Raw genomic sequence first — 16,314 nt, 5'->3', positions numbered from 1 at the left:
CAGGTGCTCACATACAAGTACACACATACACATCCTCAGAAAATGAAAGAAACCAGTAGTTTGGCTCACAAATGATGGAACAATTGCAAAATACTTCACACAACATCTTTCAGGAGAAAATGGATTTATGTTCCCCATATCTATGTGAGATTACCTGGCGTGCTTTGATGTGCAGAAAGGAGGATTCTGCGATTATTTCTTAGAAGAGCAGTGAACAGATTTGAATAGATGTCAGAACATGTCTGTGCCCATCATGCCCTCTTCTGACACTGGCTTCTGAAATAAGTATGTGAAATCTTGGTTTCTGGAGCAAAAGACAAATTTTGGAGAGAAGTAAAAATTAGTCCATGGGAGTGTGATAGCCCAAACACCACCTCCTCTGGGGATATCAGTTGTTCTAAACAGTGTCACAAGAGGATGCACCATGTGAGAACTGTGAAAGGCTAAAAAGAGCACACAGTCCCTCTGCCCCCACCATTCCAGTGTCATCTGCAACACCTCCAAATGCAGCCTGATGTACTCCTCTTTTCCTTTTCAGTGCTCCCTAGCGACACATCCAGATTTTGCTTTACTCACCATGAAGGCCACAGTCATTGCAACCTTCTTGGGTAAGTACAGGTGATGTGCTGCAATTTGTGGTTTATGGCTTTGTAGTCTCCCACCCTGGATGCCCTGTGGCTACTGCCTGATTCTCTTCCCTTTGGGCTCCACGGCTGATGAAGCTCTCAGTGGCAGGGGGAAGCCTTGGCACAGCTTTTCAGAAGCGGGCTACACAAACTTCTTGCCTTTGGCATAGAAAAAAATATTAATGACCTGCAGAGATCTCCCAGTATATGACTGGTTAAGTGCAGTGCATATCAGGTGGGTCTGAAAAGTGTCTGTAATGTAAAGATTCCCTCTAAAGAAAAATCAGCTGTTTCAATAGTCTTTCTTCTTGTTCTTTCCATAAACAAGATGGTACCAAAAGCTTATAAATGTGTCCTATTTTCTTTCCCCTGGCAGTCAGACAGGATCTCACTTTTTGGGAACATGTAGAAACTCCAGAACTTGCAATTCATCTTACATGAACACTCTGGTTGTGACATTCCCAGGCAATATTCCCTCTAGCTGTTATCCTCAAGTCTGTCAGGACAGTTGTTCTTAGTTCACATTACAGCAGTCTGTGTAGCTCTTCTACAAAAATTACCAGATTACTTTCCCCACATTAGATTGTGCTGCAACATTCCAAGTAGTTGAGATATTGCACTTTATTTTCCACTCATGCATTCCTTTTTTTTTTAACTAACTACAGTTTTGCCATGGCTACACAACTGCACTGGTGACAAAAGGCCCAAGTCCTGCACCTATGCACTGCCACTTCAGACAGTGTGAGACTGCTGTAACTTTTGAGCAAGTTCTAGGTGTGATTAAGCCTACAAACTCTGCAATCGGTCTAGGGGGAAAAGAGCATAAAAGAAGGAAATTACTTCTGTTGCATATTCTAGTAAGATTAGTTTAACAAAGGATAAAAGGATCAGCTGGCACATCATAGAGAGTTTCAATTCCCTTTGAAAGCTCAGAGAAGGGAAAGGTGAATAGGAAAGTCAAGATATTTTTAATGAAGTTATCAATTACCCATAATACAATGCTTATAAGATAAGCACAGAGAATAAAGAGATTTTATATGTCATCACTTAGCAAGTAAACATAACATGGTAAGGTACATGCATATATTGGGATGTGTCTTTTAATGTAACAGCATATTTTACACTTTTCAAATCATAAACCTGCTTACTGAAGAAAATGGGTGCCCTTGCTGGGACATGCCATCCTAGAACCTCATGCAGTTTGTAATGCTGCCCGGTATCCCAGACCTGCTGCCAGCAGTGAGTGAAATGTCACTACACAAAATTAGAGAATGACTTTCCCAAATGGTTATTAAGAAGAATTTTTGGCTCCCAAAATTCCCACTTGCTCTATGCACAGAGCACATTGTTTCGTTAGCATCCATATTGCACCAATTACAAAGAGTTCCCACTGCTTGTGGAAATATTTTTGTGGTTTTCTGGAGCACATGGACTCCATGGCATCTTTAGATAGTGAGTTGCATAGATGAATGTGTGAAGTGAACTGATCTTTAATCCCCTTCATAGAACTTCCCCACAGCAGATGCCATCTTGACTGCAAAGTTAACCACCAAGTAGAAACCTAAACGTGGCTGAGAATATTCCTATTTTAGGTTTTCACCCTGTTGATTCAAATTTGAGAAATCTCATGCAGAGGAGCTCGTGGTGACTGATGTTGATAGCCCACCTTTTTCCTGATACTGTGTTTATTTGTTCTAGGTGCGTTTCTTACATGTACATACACAGCCAAGGAAGCCACAAAGAAGACCAAAAAGGCTAAGCTATGTAAGTGGTCTTGGTAGAATTTTTGGCTATTTTACAGCAGACATGTCCAGTGCATAAGAAAGGTGCAAAGTGAGATTATATTCTGGTAACTCTTCACAATTGTCTAGAGTCAATGGCATTATATATTAGCTAAAAGATTCTTTTATTGAAAACAAATTGCTGAGTAAAGTGCGTGCCACTTAACACTTATAAAGGGAAAATTTTGTCATTCACTGCTAAAATGTGTCCTCGTAGGTGATTAGGTACCACACAAGGATCAAAGCAAGCACTAAGGTTTTTGTAGAGAGAGAGAGAAATAAATACATGAAATGTTCCAGTTGTAACACAAAGCACACCTAGCTGATTGGTGTGAGACACCTGGTGCGTCTCTGCGCACTAGGATGTTTAACTTTCAGCTATCCTGCTGCAGGAGCATTTCTGTCCACAGATTATTTTGCTCATGTAGCTGACAAACAAGCCTGCTGTGAGGTTGTAAACACACACTTAAATCCCTTGTTCAGAGTAAATTGTACCCAGCAGAAAGTTTTAAAAATTCAGGGCAAGATAATGGGCTGTGACTTCAGCCTGACACAAAGATGGAATGGAGCTACATGAGCTCAGTGGGAGGCTTGGGAAGCATCCCCACCCCCTCCTTCCCACGTGTTAACCACAGGCTGGGTGACTACACTTCCTTCTCTCTCCAGCAAAGTGTCATAACAGATATTTCCTTCAGAGAAGCAAACGCGGGAGGTCAGAAATACCCACAGGCTTCCTTATTCTGTCCTCAGTTACTGCCACGTCCCTTGGTATGGGGGTCATTATGTGTTATGTTGTAGATGGAGAAGACACAGATGTCTTGTGTCCCAAAACCATTGCTATGAAGGATTGGGAGGAGGGCATCCCTGTCACTCAGTTACTCACTGTTCATGGCAAGATCTCTCAGCCATGAAAGCATTCAGTCTGACTTTACCACGATTTTGTACTCACAGATGTACCCCAGATTGATTGTGATGTCAAGGCGGGGAAGATAATCAATCCAGAATTCATTGCCAAATGCCCTCCTGGATGCCAAGATGTGAAACACCGTGTTTATGGCACAGACATTTATGCTTCTTTCTCCAGTGTCTGCAACGCTGCAATTCACAGGTGAGTGTTAAAATGAGCGAGGCACTCAGACGAAACTGTCATTTCAGTGCAGGGAGATTCTGACTTTTCAAATTCTTTACAGTTCCCACTTGTAGGTTTGATTACAGGCTGCTGTAGAAAACCTGAGAGAAAGTCCATGTGTGATGGAATGGATCCATTCTGACAAAGTGCTGTCAATCCTGTATTCCTATAGAAATTAATTGTGTTTGAAGAAGTTTCTCAAACTTTGGAGAAGTGTCTTGAGATTTCCAGATCTCTCATTCATGCATAACAAATTACTATTGTACTATTATTATTCAAGTGGAAGATAGAGATGGAGCTGCTACTACTAATAAATCTTCAGAAAAAATCGGCATATCACCAGTGATGAATACATATAACTCACATACTTCTGGGATTGCTTTGGTTCTCTGGGTTTGAATTTAATTGTCCTTGACTTCAAAGGCTGAGTAATGTGCTTTCCTGCTACGTAAAAGGACACTGCACAAGGAAATGAGTAACATAAATTTTGTAGCAAAAGTTTTTCAGAGTTTTATTAGCCACGCAAAAATGTGCATAAAATTCTAATGGAGAATAACCGCACGACCAAAACACACTGCCGCTGGAGCTGGGATGCACAGGCAGGATGTATCCAGCTAAAAACGCAGCAAGAATTTCTAAAGCCTGATTGACAACGTGACTTAGTTGGGGGTTATGTGAGCTCTGCTCCGGTTCTGTGAAGTACCCGGGAATTCGGGCAGAGTGGGATAGTTGAGGCTTTGGGGCTCCCCCGGGCTCTGCCCCGCTCAGCGCTCAGGTGCTGTGTGCGCACAGCGCTGCCACCTCCCGGCTGCGGCTCTGCCGAGATGACTGCCAGGTGACAGCTTTCCAGCCGCAAATTCCTCCCCAGATACTAGTGCGCAGTGGGAATTGTCTCGGCATGCAGAATTAGTCCCAAAGGGAAGTTAAAAACTACTGGCAGCAACTGCAATCTCCCTGCAGCCTGGCTGGCTAGATTGTTACAGTGAGGACTTCAGTTTTTCTTATTTGACAGCTTTTTTCGGCTTTGTTAGCTTGCAATTCCACAGACAGTGAATTTCTTCTCCATACATTTATTTTAACAGCAGCTTCTCACAATTACCACAGCAAAATACACTTTTAACCTACTCTTCAATCCTCACTGCTTATTTTCCTGCCTGCTCATTACTGCCAGCCCTACAACTCCCCTGCAGTTGCAGCTGCTTCCCGGTTGACCTGCTGTCCTAGCGATGCCAGAGCAGGCTGCACACACTGAAGGATTTCTGTTTGTCTGGAGGTGCATGTTACAGTGTGTGCTAAACTCCATTTGATGTGCGCCACACCTGGAGTCTGCCAGGTTTTCTGCAGTTTCCAGCAATATTGTGTCCAGTTTACTCCAGGCTGAGGTCAGAAACGTGCTTGGATTTTTGCAGAAAACACATACTGAGAGTCAAAGAAAACACATTTTGTCACGTGTTTGGCCTGAAAATTCCTCTGAGAACCTCTGCCTGTATCTTGAGTCATTCAGTCAAGCTTGCAGGAATTGTAAAGAAGGCAGGAGCTTTTCCTTGAGTGCAACTAGGTCAAGCTTAAACAGAGGACCAGCAGATCAGTGGGAAGAGCAAACAGAACCTGACAGCACTTTGCAACAAACTGCTCTTCTCTGTGTGGAAGGAGCACAAATATTTCTTAGCAGCAGGCTTAGCAGTGACATCCCAGCCCCACCACCACCCCTGGTCCAAAGGTAGAAGGAATCACTTCCTACCTCTTGCACCGTGGAAGGGGTTTGAAGGCTTTTGTGGCGTTTCTCCGCTCAGACACTTTGTTTCCTCCTTGCAGCGGTGTAATTGACAACACAGGTGGGAAGGTTCTTGTCCAGAAAGTCGCCGGGCACTCCGGTTACCGCGGGAGCTTCTCCAACGGTGTCCGGTCCCTGTCGCTGCCACGCTGGAGGGAATCCTTCCTGGTGTCAGGTACATCCACCTGCTCCCCACCACTGACTGCTGGGCAGCCTCTCGTTTTACACACCTGGGCAATCCCCACGGGCCCACCCCCCAGCTTTGGCAGGAATAGCGCTTTTGGGACACTTCTCCTTCTGGGCTTCCCCTGCAAAGAGACCTGAGCCCTGCCAGGGGCGTGCTCAGCCCAGGGCAGGTCTGAGCCCAGGGCAGGAGGTGGTGGCTGCTCTGGACTGAGCCTTGGAAGGCACCTTAACTCCAGCTATTGATGCATAAAATCTCCTGCTCTTCACCTGGTAAGCAGTGCTGCTGAGGGCACTGAAAGGCCTTTTGGCCATTTGAAACATCTTCACCCTGCACCTGAATTTGTATCCCCTGAAATGACTTCAGACTTATGTCAAACCCCACATAGCCCTAGTGTATGTAAGCAAACCTCATATTGAGCAATTTGACTGCTGTGTCCCAAGTATGTCAAGAACTCTGTCCACCTCTGTTAGCCAAATAGTTTTGATATCTAATCAGTGCAGGTAAATCCATCTTGCTTTAATTCTCATTCCTTTTTCCTCCCCATAGTATATATAGGAACTCACATTTGCATTTACCAACAAAATTCACAGATTTTAAAAGTTTTTTGGCAAATTAGATCCCCTTTATGCCAGCTTCAGATTATCTTAAACCTACTTGCACTCACTCTACCTTTATGAAAGAGGGTTTGCTTGACCTTGCTTAACATAAAAATTCTAAATCTAACTTCTTGATACATTGGGCCAGTTCTTGCTGGTCTGCACTTTCGGAGGTTTAAGATAGGTTCAACCAATCAATGTTAGTTAATTACATCATTCCTGGAAAAATCAACAGCTCAAGCAACTGAACAGCTACTAAAAATAATGTCCTTTTCATGTGAAAGTCTGTAGACAGCAAAAGAGGTCTCAGAATGACCAAAACAAACTGTCATCTTAATTTTGCATTCATGTATTTGGATGCACTTTTTTACAATAGTCTGCCATGGGAATACCATATTATGAGAAGGATTCATTTTGGATGAGTAGGAATTTCCTGGAATAGCTGAATTGCTACTTGTACTTGTTGCAGATTTTTTCTCCAACAAACAGCACACTGTGATTCAGGTACATAAGTGGGAAGTAGGATTTTTTATTTTTTTTTTTTACCTCAGCAGCTACTCAGTTGTCATCCCATAAACCTGTAGAAATTCTTCCATGAAACTGCAGGAATTTTTTATTTATGATAGTAAGTCTTTATTCTTAACTAATGAGACACTATAAAAGAAGATACAAGAGAAAGTTACAAGAGTGCATCAAAGGACATTATGAGAAACTGGGTATGTGTAGGCAGGATGAGATTTGTCCCTTGTGCACTTAAATCTATGCATGCTGAGTGCTCTCACTCATGACAGTAGAACTCTTAATTTATAAACTAGCTAAAATGTAAATCTCACTTATCATATAACATACGTTCTGTATTTTATATATGAACACGAAGAAAAGTTTCACTATACCTACTGAACATGTGAGAAATTTAGAATTTTTGAGAAATTTAGAATACTAAAACCAGGAAGGCTGTGCTACTCATCTCAGCAGCCTGAGGCTGAATGCATACAGATCTTCTCAGAAAGAGAGGAGTTGGGGACGGATTTTTTATGATTATGAGTCATAAGAAGCCAGAGCTGCATGAAGCATTGCCCAATAAAAATATAAAGTCACCTAAGGCATTAATTTTAGGACAGCTTTAGAGCTTTAGCACTGAATCCCCTATTCTCCAGCTGAATTCTCTTTAATCAGAGCAGACCTATGTGCAATACTGTACCCTGGAAATGTGCCAACAGCTTATTCCTAGTTAGGATATTGTCACCGAGTTCGTGATGTTTAAATTGTGAATGAACATCCACACAAAAGAGCATGGAAGAGGACTCCTTGGGGGACCCAGGGAATGAAGTGGCATGATTTAGGGGCAGTGGAGAAGGAGGTCTGTCCTCTGCCATTACAGCAGCCAGCACACCAGGAGGTATGCAAACGCTTTGGTGTTCACTTTCAAGCACTGAAATAAATGCCTTGGCACTCAGCTGAATGACTCCATTCAGTTTAGGGGGAGTTTTGCAGCCAGTGGGTTAAGAAAATAGTCCTGAACTTCTGGGTTTGCTAGTCACAAATAAGTGTGAGAGGGTGAACAGCCACTGCACTATAGCAACCACCATGCCACAGCCTGTATTTCAATGGCCAAAGCTGATGTTTTCAGCCCACATGAAAACACATTTTAAAGTATGTTAAGCAAACTCCAACCTAGATGTAACTCCAGTTCCTAGGAGTGGCTCAGTCTGTAGGAATTAATTCTACACAGTGCTGTTGGTGTCTGTATTGATCACCCAGGATGACAACTGACATGCTTGCAGTGCCATATGTACCTCCTGAAAGAATCCCCCAAGGGAACAGAGGAGAGATCATCACCACCCAGGTTTGCAGGAGGTGGAGGCAGGTCTCACCAGAGGTGGTCCAGATACATGACACAGCACAGCATCTCACAGAGACAGTCACCAGGGTCCGGAAGACCTACATCCCTCAACTCCTGGAGGTCAAAGCAGGTCTCCCTGCTGGGCTTTTCTGCAACACTTTTCATTCAGTGATGTATGTGCCTGTAAAAACCGGGCCAAGCGATGGAATTGCATGGCCACACGTACCAACAGGGATGGCGTCTGCTCTGGCACTAAAAAGATTTGTGGTTTAAAGCTTAATTGGGAAACATACCTCATTGTTTCAAGACAGGACTCTCATTTTAGACCTAAATATAGGTACCATATGTTCCCACACACAAGCACAGCCTTCTCTCACTGTTATTACTGCAAAAGACTGTTGCCAGAAATGGCATCTTGCAGAAGTGAGGTCAGAGGAGAATGCTGTGTGCGTGATGAAATGAATCCCACATCAAGCATGCCTTCCAAGTCAACTGCATAGTCAGGCATTGGAGAAGGCTGCCTAGGGAAGCTGTGGATTTAATTAAAAGTTGTACAGATGCCTTTCAGGAACGGTCCCCTTGTGCTTCATATCCTTTGAGAGCAAAAGAATGAACTAACTGCCCTCTGCAAATCCTCCCCAATACTGGCTCTCATGGTAATGCCTTTTTTTCTTTATGATTCTGGATTTAGGCACCAATATTTTTAGGGGTATGGTTTTGAGATTCTACCATCAGATGAAAGAAGTCTTCATGAAATTGAGTCGGGCAGTAAAGAAGAGGGACCTGATTCTGAATGCCTATGTTAGATGAGAAATTTATAAAGAAAACTTAGAATATTTTGTGATGCCTTCTAATATATATTTTTTGTAGAGGGCAAGCCAAGAAAAGGTGTGACATATCCATCAACCCTTGAATACTCTTCTTCAAAAAGTACAGCTGTTAAATCAGGCAAGTATTTGTGACTGACCATCCCTTACATCCATTCACAACTATCTGGCATAACTTCTCAGTTGTATAATACAAAGACATGACTATTCAGAGGCAGAAGTTCATGCATCCATTAGTATGTCATCCAAACCACTCATGGTATTTTTTTTATCTTAAGCATATGGAAATCATCTCAGACAATTTCTATTTTTGGGTCATACCATGTTTCACAGACTTCCGGTTCCAAACAGTTTCCCCCTTGCTTTAGATCTGGTACTGAATGTGATGGTGTACTGGTTATATGCAAGCATTTGAGGTTATACACGTTGTTTTCTCCTAATGCTACTCATGTTGTCTCTTGGGATAGTCAGTGCTGAGAGTATAATATTAAATAGTAATGAAATACAAATGAAAGAGATGGTAATGCATAGCAGCTTAACTAAGAATGCTGCAATAAAGAAATACTCTGTAGAATCATTTAGTCAGCACCCTTCTCTGTAAGACAACTCAGTTTAAATAATTTACTTGTTTGAAGAGGTCTTTGATCAAGTTTCACACTGGTGGGTAGCTGACATTCTAGTGCACATGGATTACCTCTGTCACTGAAATGACACTTGTTTCTTCTCCCTGTTACAGCTCTGTAAGGTTCAGACTCTCCCTTGGGGATGCAAACAAAAAGGAAATAATGTCCCATACTACAGTGCACTTCCCTTACAGTCTTTTTGCTGATTTTTGCTGAGCCTGAGCCTTCCTGGGCTTATCCACTGTGAGCTATGGTATAAGGAAACATGCTGTATCTTCATGAGCTCAAATGCCAGGCATTGGGTGCATTCATCCAGACCACAGAGAGGTTACTTGGAGACCTCTTCTTCTCCTGTACATTATTGTTTTGTCCTTGGAAGAAAAGTACAGAGCTCTTTTCTCACAGAAACAGAATCACTATGGTCAGAAGAGGTCATCAAGTACAACTCAGCACTGCCAAGTCCATCATAACCATGTCCTTAAGTGCCACATCTTCATGTCTTTCAAATATCTCCAGGGATGGTAACTTCATCACTTCCCTGGAAAGCCTGCTCCAAAGCTGACAACACTTTCTGTGAAGAAATTCCTTCTAATATCCAGTCTAAACCTCCCTTGGAGCAACCTGAAGCCGTTTCCTCTTAACTGCCCCACCCCTCACCTACAACCTCCTTTCAGGCACATGTACAGAGCCATGAAGTCCCCCCCTCTGAGCCTTGGGGTTGTTTTTCCAGGCTAGAACAACTGAGTTCCCTCAGCTGCTCCTCATAAGATTTGTGCTCCAGCCCCTTCACCGGCTTCGTTGCTCTTCATCTCTATATTTTCACTTAAACAAAAGCAAATTTACATCTCAAAGCTGTAGTTGTTCAGACCAAATATGTGCAGCTCAATTCCATGCCTTTAATTTGTAATACCTTTGCATTTACCATAAAATAGATACAGATTTGTATATTTCTTGACCACATATGCAGAAATTACTTGACCCAAACATTATGATCTGCTAGAAGGGAGGGCAATACCTTAGGAATCTTGACTTCTTCTGAGAAATGTTTATTAAATCACAGCTCAGAATTCCCAACTGTAGCCACACTTGAAATATCAGCCCAAACATTTCAGAGCAGACCAGAGACAATCACAGCCAGGACTCAGCTTTGCAGGCTGTAAGCAATGGTCTCTTCCACCAGTGCCAAAAGCCACGTAATATAAGAATCAGTGAAGAAATGGGGAGCATCCTCAGTCAGGGTTCTGTCACACAAACAAAATACCAGGAGCTTGTTCCTGCAGCAAATCAAAGACACAAGTCTTCAGTTTGGTCCTGAATCAAATAGTGTGAATGAAAGGCCAGGATTATCAGAGGAGAAAGCAACTGTTATATCAAACCCAGTGTCACTGCCTGATTGTTGCCCATCCTTGTCCCACAGGCAGCAAAGAGATTCATTGTTCACAATCTGTCTTCCTCAAGCCCTGCTTGGCCCTATCAGCCCTCCTTAGATCTGCCACCTCAGCTCAGCCATCTCAGCTGTTCTCTGCTAGAAACAGCTTGTCTTTAAGATAAAAGTCTCTGTTATATGCAGCCAGGGCAATTTTGTGAAAGAGAATTTCCTACTTACTTTTTAATATTAAAAAAGCTACTTTTTTTATTTTAATTTTAATTACAGAGACCACACTGTTCACTTTGATACTTAAATCCATTATCTGCAGGAGGCAAAAGCAGTCCTTTGAGTATTACACTCACTGCTGTCAGATTAACAAAAAATCCTGCTTCCTACCTGATCAGCTGTCAGAGACGCAATTTTAGTCCTCATCCCAGAGATGCCAGAGATTCACAGTCCCTGACATTTCTTTAAATGCTCCTGGTGGTTACAGTGCTTCTCAAATTCTGGGCACGGCAAGAAAAGCCTTCCCAAAATTGTAACTCTTCACAGCTGCTCAAAACTATTAAAAGATGTTTAGAAAAAACAGTACAAAATTTTAGGAAAACATTAACACTGCAGTAAATCCTCTAACAGCTTGATGCTGCCAAAGGAACTAAAGAATAATAATAATAAAAAAAAAAAAAACCAAAAAAAAAAAACAAAAAAGGGAAGAAGAAAATCCTCCAGTACTCAGTCAGATAAAAAGCAGAAGCAGATTATTTTGTGAGGTAGCAGTAAATAAACTATAATAAGTATTCCAAATATGTTGGTGTCTCTGGGTCTTAGAAATAAAAAAAGAACAAAAAAATCTCCCTTTTTCTTCTAAGCCAGTCCATGGCATTCAGGATTTGGCCCCATAATGATCTCAAAATGTCAGGCAAGAAAGAAATACATCTGAACATGAATTAGTGACTGAAAGATTGCACATTAGCAAGTATTTCCCAAACAACGTTGACACATCATGACCCTGGTTCTCAGAACATGCTACTGCTCAGAGGAAAAAAATATGATGTATTAAATCTTATGAGTATTGGCTTATTGGTGGCAAACCCCCATACTTCTTGCTCACTTCAGAAATTCTATTGATACTGACAGGAGCTTTTGGGCTGTAAAAATGCCAAAGTTTGGCATGAAAGATAGGGGGTGACTACTCCCTAGTCATCACTTTTTCCCAGTAGGTGATAAAGCTCTGATTGGACTGCCAAACCTACCTAATGGCATGTGACAGGATGCCTTCCTTTGGGGACTGATAATCTCTAAATGGGAGACTCGAAATTATTTTCTTTACAGAGCTGCCTTTTCTAATGTATTCAATTTTGCTTCAGAGGCTAAAAAACCAGAGCAGGACCTAAAAGGTACGAAGAGTGCAGACACCGCTAACACACCAGAAAAAGCATCAGATCAAGGTAAGGGCTGGGGATCTTGGTGCTCTTTACAGTGTCCAACCCCCCTAATCTGCCTGTGGGTGCTTACAGGGAGCATTTTGACACTGGTTACACAGACAGCTTTACCTGCCCCATCCAACCTATTCTCCACAACCCCTCTCCCACCAAACCGAACTGAAATGGAGCTTGAAGGGCTTCTGCTAATTCAGAGAAGAGGGCACCCACAGAGTTTAATTTCTGCCTGTGCTTTGGATGAGTTCAGGTTTTGTGAACTTGAAAATCTTGCATTATGGTTCTTGGCAATCTCCTATGCAGGGCACGTGCCCTGCAAACCCTTTGAAGATACTGTGAAAGAGATGGGTACCCTGCCTGCAGGAGCACTGGGAACAGCTTCCCTTTGTGTCAAAGGATCCACGAGAAACCCAGCCAACATGCACCAAGGCAACAGCTTCTCTTTGCTCTTACTATGCTGCTTCCTCAGGTTTTCTGCTAATACTATTAGCTTCCAGCTTCCTTGCTCCCCACAGACTGGGGTATAAAGCTGCCCAGTGTGCCTGCTCCCTACTCCAGCAGCACAGGATCACAGGGGAAGACTCACTGTGCCCTCTGTTTTCTTTCTTTTAGCACAGTTTCATGGAGCGATGCACTGTTCAGCCCAAAAAGAGCCATTCATGATGATTTTTTCAGCTGAGTTGTTTTGTTTTTCTTCTGAGCCCTCTTTCAGCATTATTCCATTAAAACTGTCTGAGATCTGAGTTTTTCACTGCCTAGCATTAGGTGATAATTAATCCACCAGACAGTTTCGCAACGACGCCTTCCAAGAGGAGAAGATCCAGAAATAGCAGTAGAACACAAGCTTGTGCTGTGCAGCAGTGAATGGAGTGTGCAGCATTCCCTCTCAATGTAATCAGTGTGTCAGGCCATCCCCAGGGCTATCGGCAGCGAGGAAAGGAACAAGACCAGGGTTAACATGAAATATATTTTAGGGCAGTTTTTTGTAGCTTGATGGAAAAGATAACAGTGAAGAACCTTTTTTGAGAACATGACTTGGAAGAATCTAAGCTTGTTGACTATTTTTATAAGGATATTTAGGATGTATATTTTGCAACTAGAATTGTCACTGTTCTCACAACAGATGATACATTTTAAAAGTAGTAGCAACTGTGCGATGAGTCAATCTTAGATGAGATTGGCACCTTCCAGGTGGTGAGCTCCCCCACTCTCCTCAGCCAAAGCCCTGACGCTCCCTGTTCTGGCTCTGACCCTCTCCCCCAAATCATCTTTATCTAAAAGTTGTCTTTCTGTCAAAAACATTTCAGTGCTGCAATTTTTTTCTGTCTATGACTCAGATTGGCCATCTTTACTACCAGATGCCAGCTGATTTCCATTTATATGGACCTTCTAAGTGCTTAATTACACTGAGAAAGGACGATGCCAAAACAGAATCTGCAACTGGCTGGTTGAACCATTTCATAGGTCTGAGACATCTGTCAGTTTGATAAGTGTTCCTGGGCAAAACAGAAAAGTGTAGGGGGAGCATCAATGCTGCAACAGGCTGCTGTCAGCACCCTCTGAGAGCAGAGTGTCACGCAGGCACCTGCACTACACATCCACAATGAAGGCACTAGTGGCTCCACAGATGAGGGTGCTTGCAGGCATCCTGAAGAGAATGCCAGTGTCTGGGTTACCTTAAACATTGTGTGCTGCTGCTGGTGCTACCATACATGTCACACATCAGCCACAGTGTCAATGTCCCTGCAGGGCACACGGTCCACAAAGAGCATCAGACGACTCCGGTGCCGGCCCCAGCCACAGAAACGGGCACCACAACCCCGACCCCCGCGCCGACAGATCCTTCCACCACAGAGCCACAGCCAGCCACAACACCTGCAGCTCCCAGAACCACAGCAGCTCCTGCCAAGACTAGACCTGGACTGCACAGGGTCAGAGATATGGGTCAGTAGCATGGATGCTTGCATTGCTTTCCTCCTGACTGACAGCTCTCCTAAAATTTAAGGATTAAGATATACAGCTGGGTATACCATGATTTAGAGGATCATGAGTAGAATGATGTAGAAATACTAGGAGTGGGAAAAAATTTTTAAGTCCAGCCAACCAATTCATGTAAGAGTAAGGTCTCCATCCCCAAATGCTGTAATGATTTTCAGGTATAGAAGTCAATAAATAGTTCTTTGATTCTCACGTCCAGACTGAGAGATCAACTGATTGGTGAAGACTCATTTTAGAATTAATTTTGTGATAACTTTCAATAGATTAAAGCTGTAATATATTTTTTGTAACAGCTTTTGAATTTTTAAAACACCATGAAGGAATTCTTATCCTTTTTTTGCAAACCTGATTTCCCTTTATCTTTCATTTACTGTTATTCATGAGTATTGTGGGGATTCGCTTAAATAGCTGAAAATTAAAATCTCTTATTTTTAGGTTCTAGCAGTGTCCACCCAGCGTATGCATCTGTGGTAGCTGCAGCAGCAAGTAAGTATGGTGAAGTAAGTAAGTATGCCACAAGGCATGCAGCACAGTGTGTTTTAGGGCAGCAATGATTCAATAAACTTTCAAGCCTCAGCAAACTCAATGACTGAATCCAAGTCTGGATTTAAACTGAAAAAACAGACGCTTGTCCTGAATGTCAAAGATGCTGATCACCCATAGCTCTGAGAAAGTGTTTCTAGTGAGTATCTGCCCATTTCAGCTGTAACAAAATCTGGGCTTTGCAAAACTTGAGACAAAGATTTTGCTGTTTGAATCATGTTTTCCTGTAACTTCCTTCTGTCATACTCTTTCGAAGGGAGGCTTGGTTTAGTTGTAAAACACACAATGCAGAGGGCTGCAGAGCCATCTAAGCTTAGGGCTGAAAGCTCTGAAATGCTGACATACATTAAAGAACTCTTCTCTCAAAAATCCCGGGCTGTGGTTCTGAGCCTGGCACACATGTGATGTTATTCCTGGCTTGCCACTTGTTATTGACAGCAGAATGGCAGCTGCTCAGAGTTCTACATCTCAGTCCAGGAGCCTGCTCCCAATCCAGCCCACAGCCTGCAATGCAAGTATATAGAGGTGTTTTTCCATACACTGTGCAATTGCTCAGCTGTGCAGTCAAGAAAAGGAGGATATTTTCAACTGTTTGAAACGTTCTGATCATGGGGATATGATTGCTTTTGAGTGAAAAGGGAGCTGGGCTATCATTAGCTTTCATGCTCCATAGCTATTTCTGAGTGCTTTCAACTCAGCTTTCCTCTCACATTACTGCAGTCATCCCCAGTGCCAAGTAATTCACAGCCAAGAACATGGCAGGGCAAGTATCTTTTGGGTGATTCAGGTCTTGCAGGGAAGCACAATTAAGTAAAATTTAGCTGTGAGTGCAGAATAAAGGCAGGGGCTGGAGGGGTTAATCTTATCAAGTTAAATGTGCAGCTAGGTATGTGCATGGCAGGAGTTACAGAAGTGACCACACAATTCAAAAGGGTTTAAATTCTGTGGAAATCTGCATCATTCAGTACCTAATGTGCCTGCTAACTTGGTTCTGCTTGTTGCTTTCTTTTCTATTTCCTGTTCCCACAGGCTGAGCACAGAGAAGGCCTTTATTGTCTTCACTAGCAATTAGGAAACCCAGTTTGAGGTTCCCCAGTCAGGAAGATATGCGTGTTGAGAGTAAAGTTTTGGCAACACTGAAATCAGTGGGAAGGTTGTATTTGCTTTAATAAGACAAGTAATTTAGTTTAAAAATTGAAAACAAACCCCAAACAAAACAAAACCAAAACACCAACCAAGGACCCCAAAACAAAATCTTCACTAATTTTCCAAAGTTTTCAGTGGTCACTTAATAGTAATTTGGATGCATTTTTCTTAACAATTTTCTTTACTAAAGTTCTAAGCACAAATTAATTCCCAAAATATTCAAGTGATCACAGCTAAGAACGAGTTATTGTGAGCTGGAGTGATAGAGATGCACTTCTGATTTCACAGACTTCATTTCTAGGATTATGTCCCGCATGTCAGTACCTATATTCCTGAATTCTCCCAACCCCTTCTTGATTCCGAAAGAAAAGAGCTGGATAAATTAAAAAATATAGAAAGTACAAATACAGTTTTGATGTCATGACCATACATA

General features: G+C 42.5%; 1 protein-coding gene across 1 annotated transcript in view; it reads left to right on the top strand.

Moving 5' to 3' along the window:
* Positions 1 to 577: 577 nt before the first annotated feature.
* VIT (vitrin) overlaps positions 578 to 16,314 on the top strand; it is a gene marked incomplete at both ends in the record, with an annotated part of 35,416 nt that continues 19,679 nt past the window's right edge. The window contains 8 exons of the mRNA XM_084202739.1: positions 578 to 608; positions 2,325 to 2,390; positions 3,359 to 3,515; positions 5,352 to 5,485; positions 8,807 to 8,884; positions 12,123 to 12,203; positions 13,944 to 14,138; positions 14,628 to 14,678. Coding sequence (XP_084058865.1) covers positions 578 to 608; positions 2,325 to 2,390; positions 3,359 to 3,515; positions 5,352 to 5,485; positions 8,807 to 8,884; positions 12,123 to 12,203; positions 13,944 to 14,138; positions 14,628 to 14,678 — 793 coding nt within the window. The remainder of the gene's footprint in view (positions 609 to 2,324; positions 2,391 to 3,358; positions 3,516 to 5,351; positions 5,486 to 8,806; positions 8,885 to 12,122; positions 12,204 to 13,943; positions 14,139 to 14,627; positions 14,679 to 16,314) is intronic.

The sequence above is a fragment of the Fringilla coelebs genome (genome assembly GCF_963513975.1).
Source record: "Fringilla coelebs genome assembly, chromosome: 3".
NCBI classification, from domain to species: domain Eukaryota; kingdom Metazoa; phylum Chordata; class Aves; order Passeriformes; family Fringillidae; genus Fringilla; species Fringilla coelebs.
This window is presented reverse-complemented; position numbering and strand designations above follow the sequence as displayed.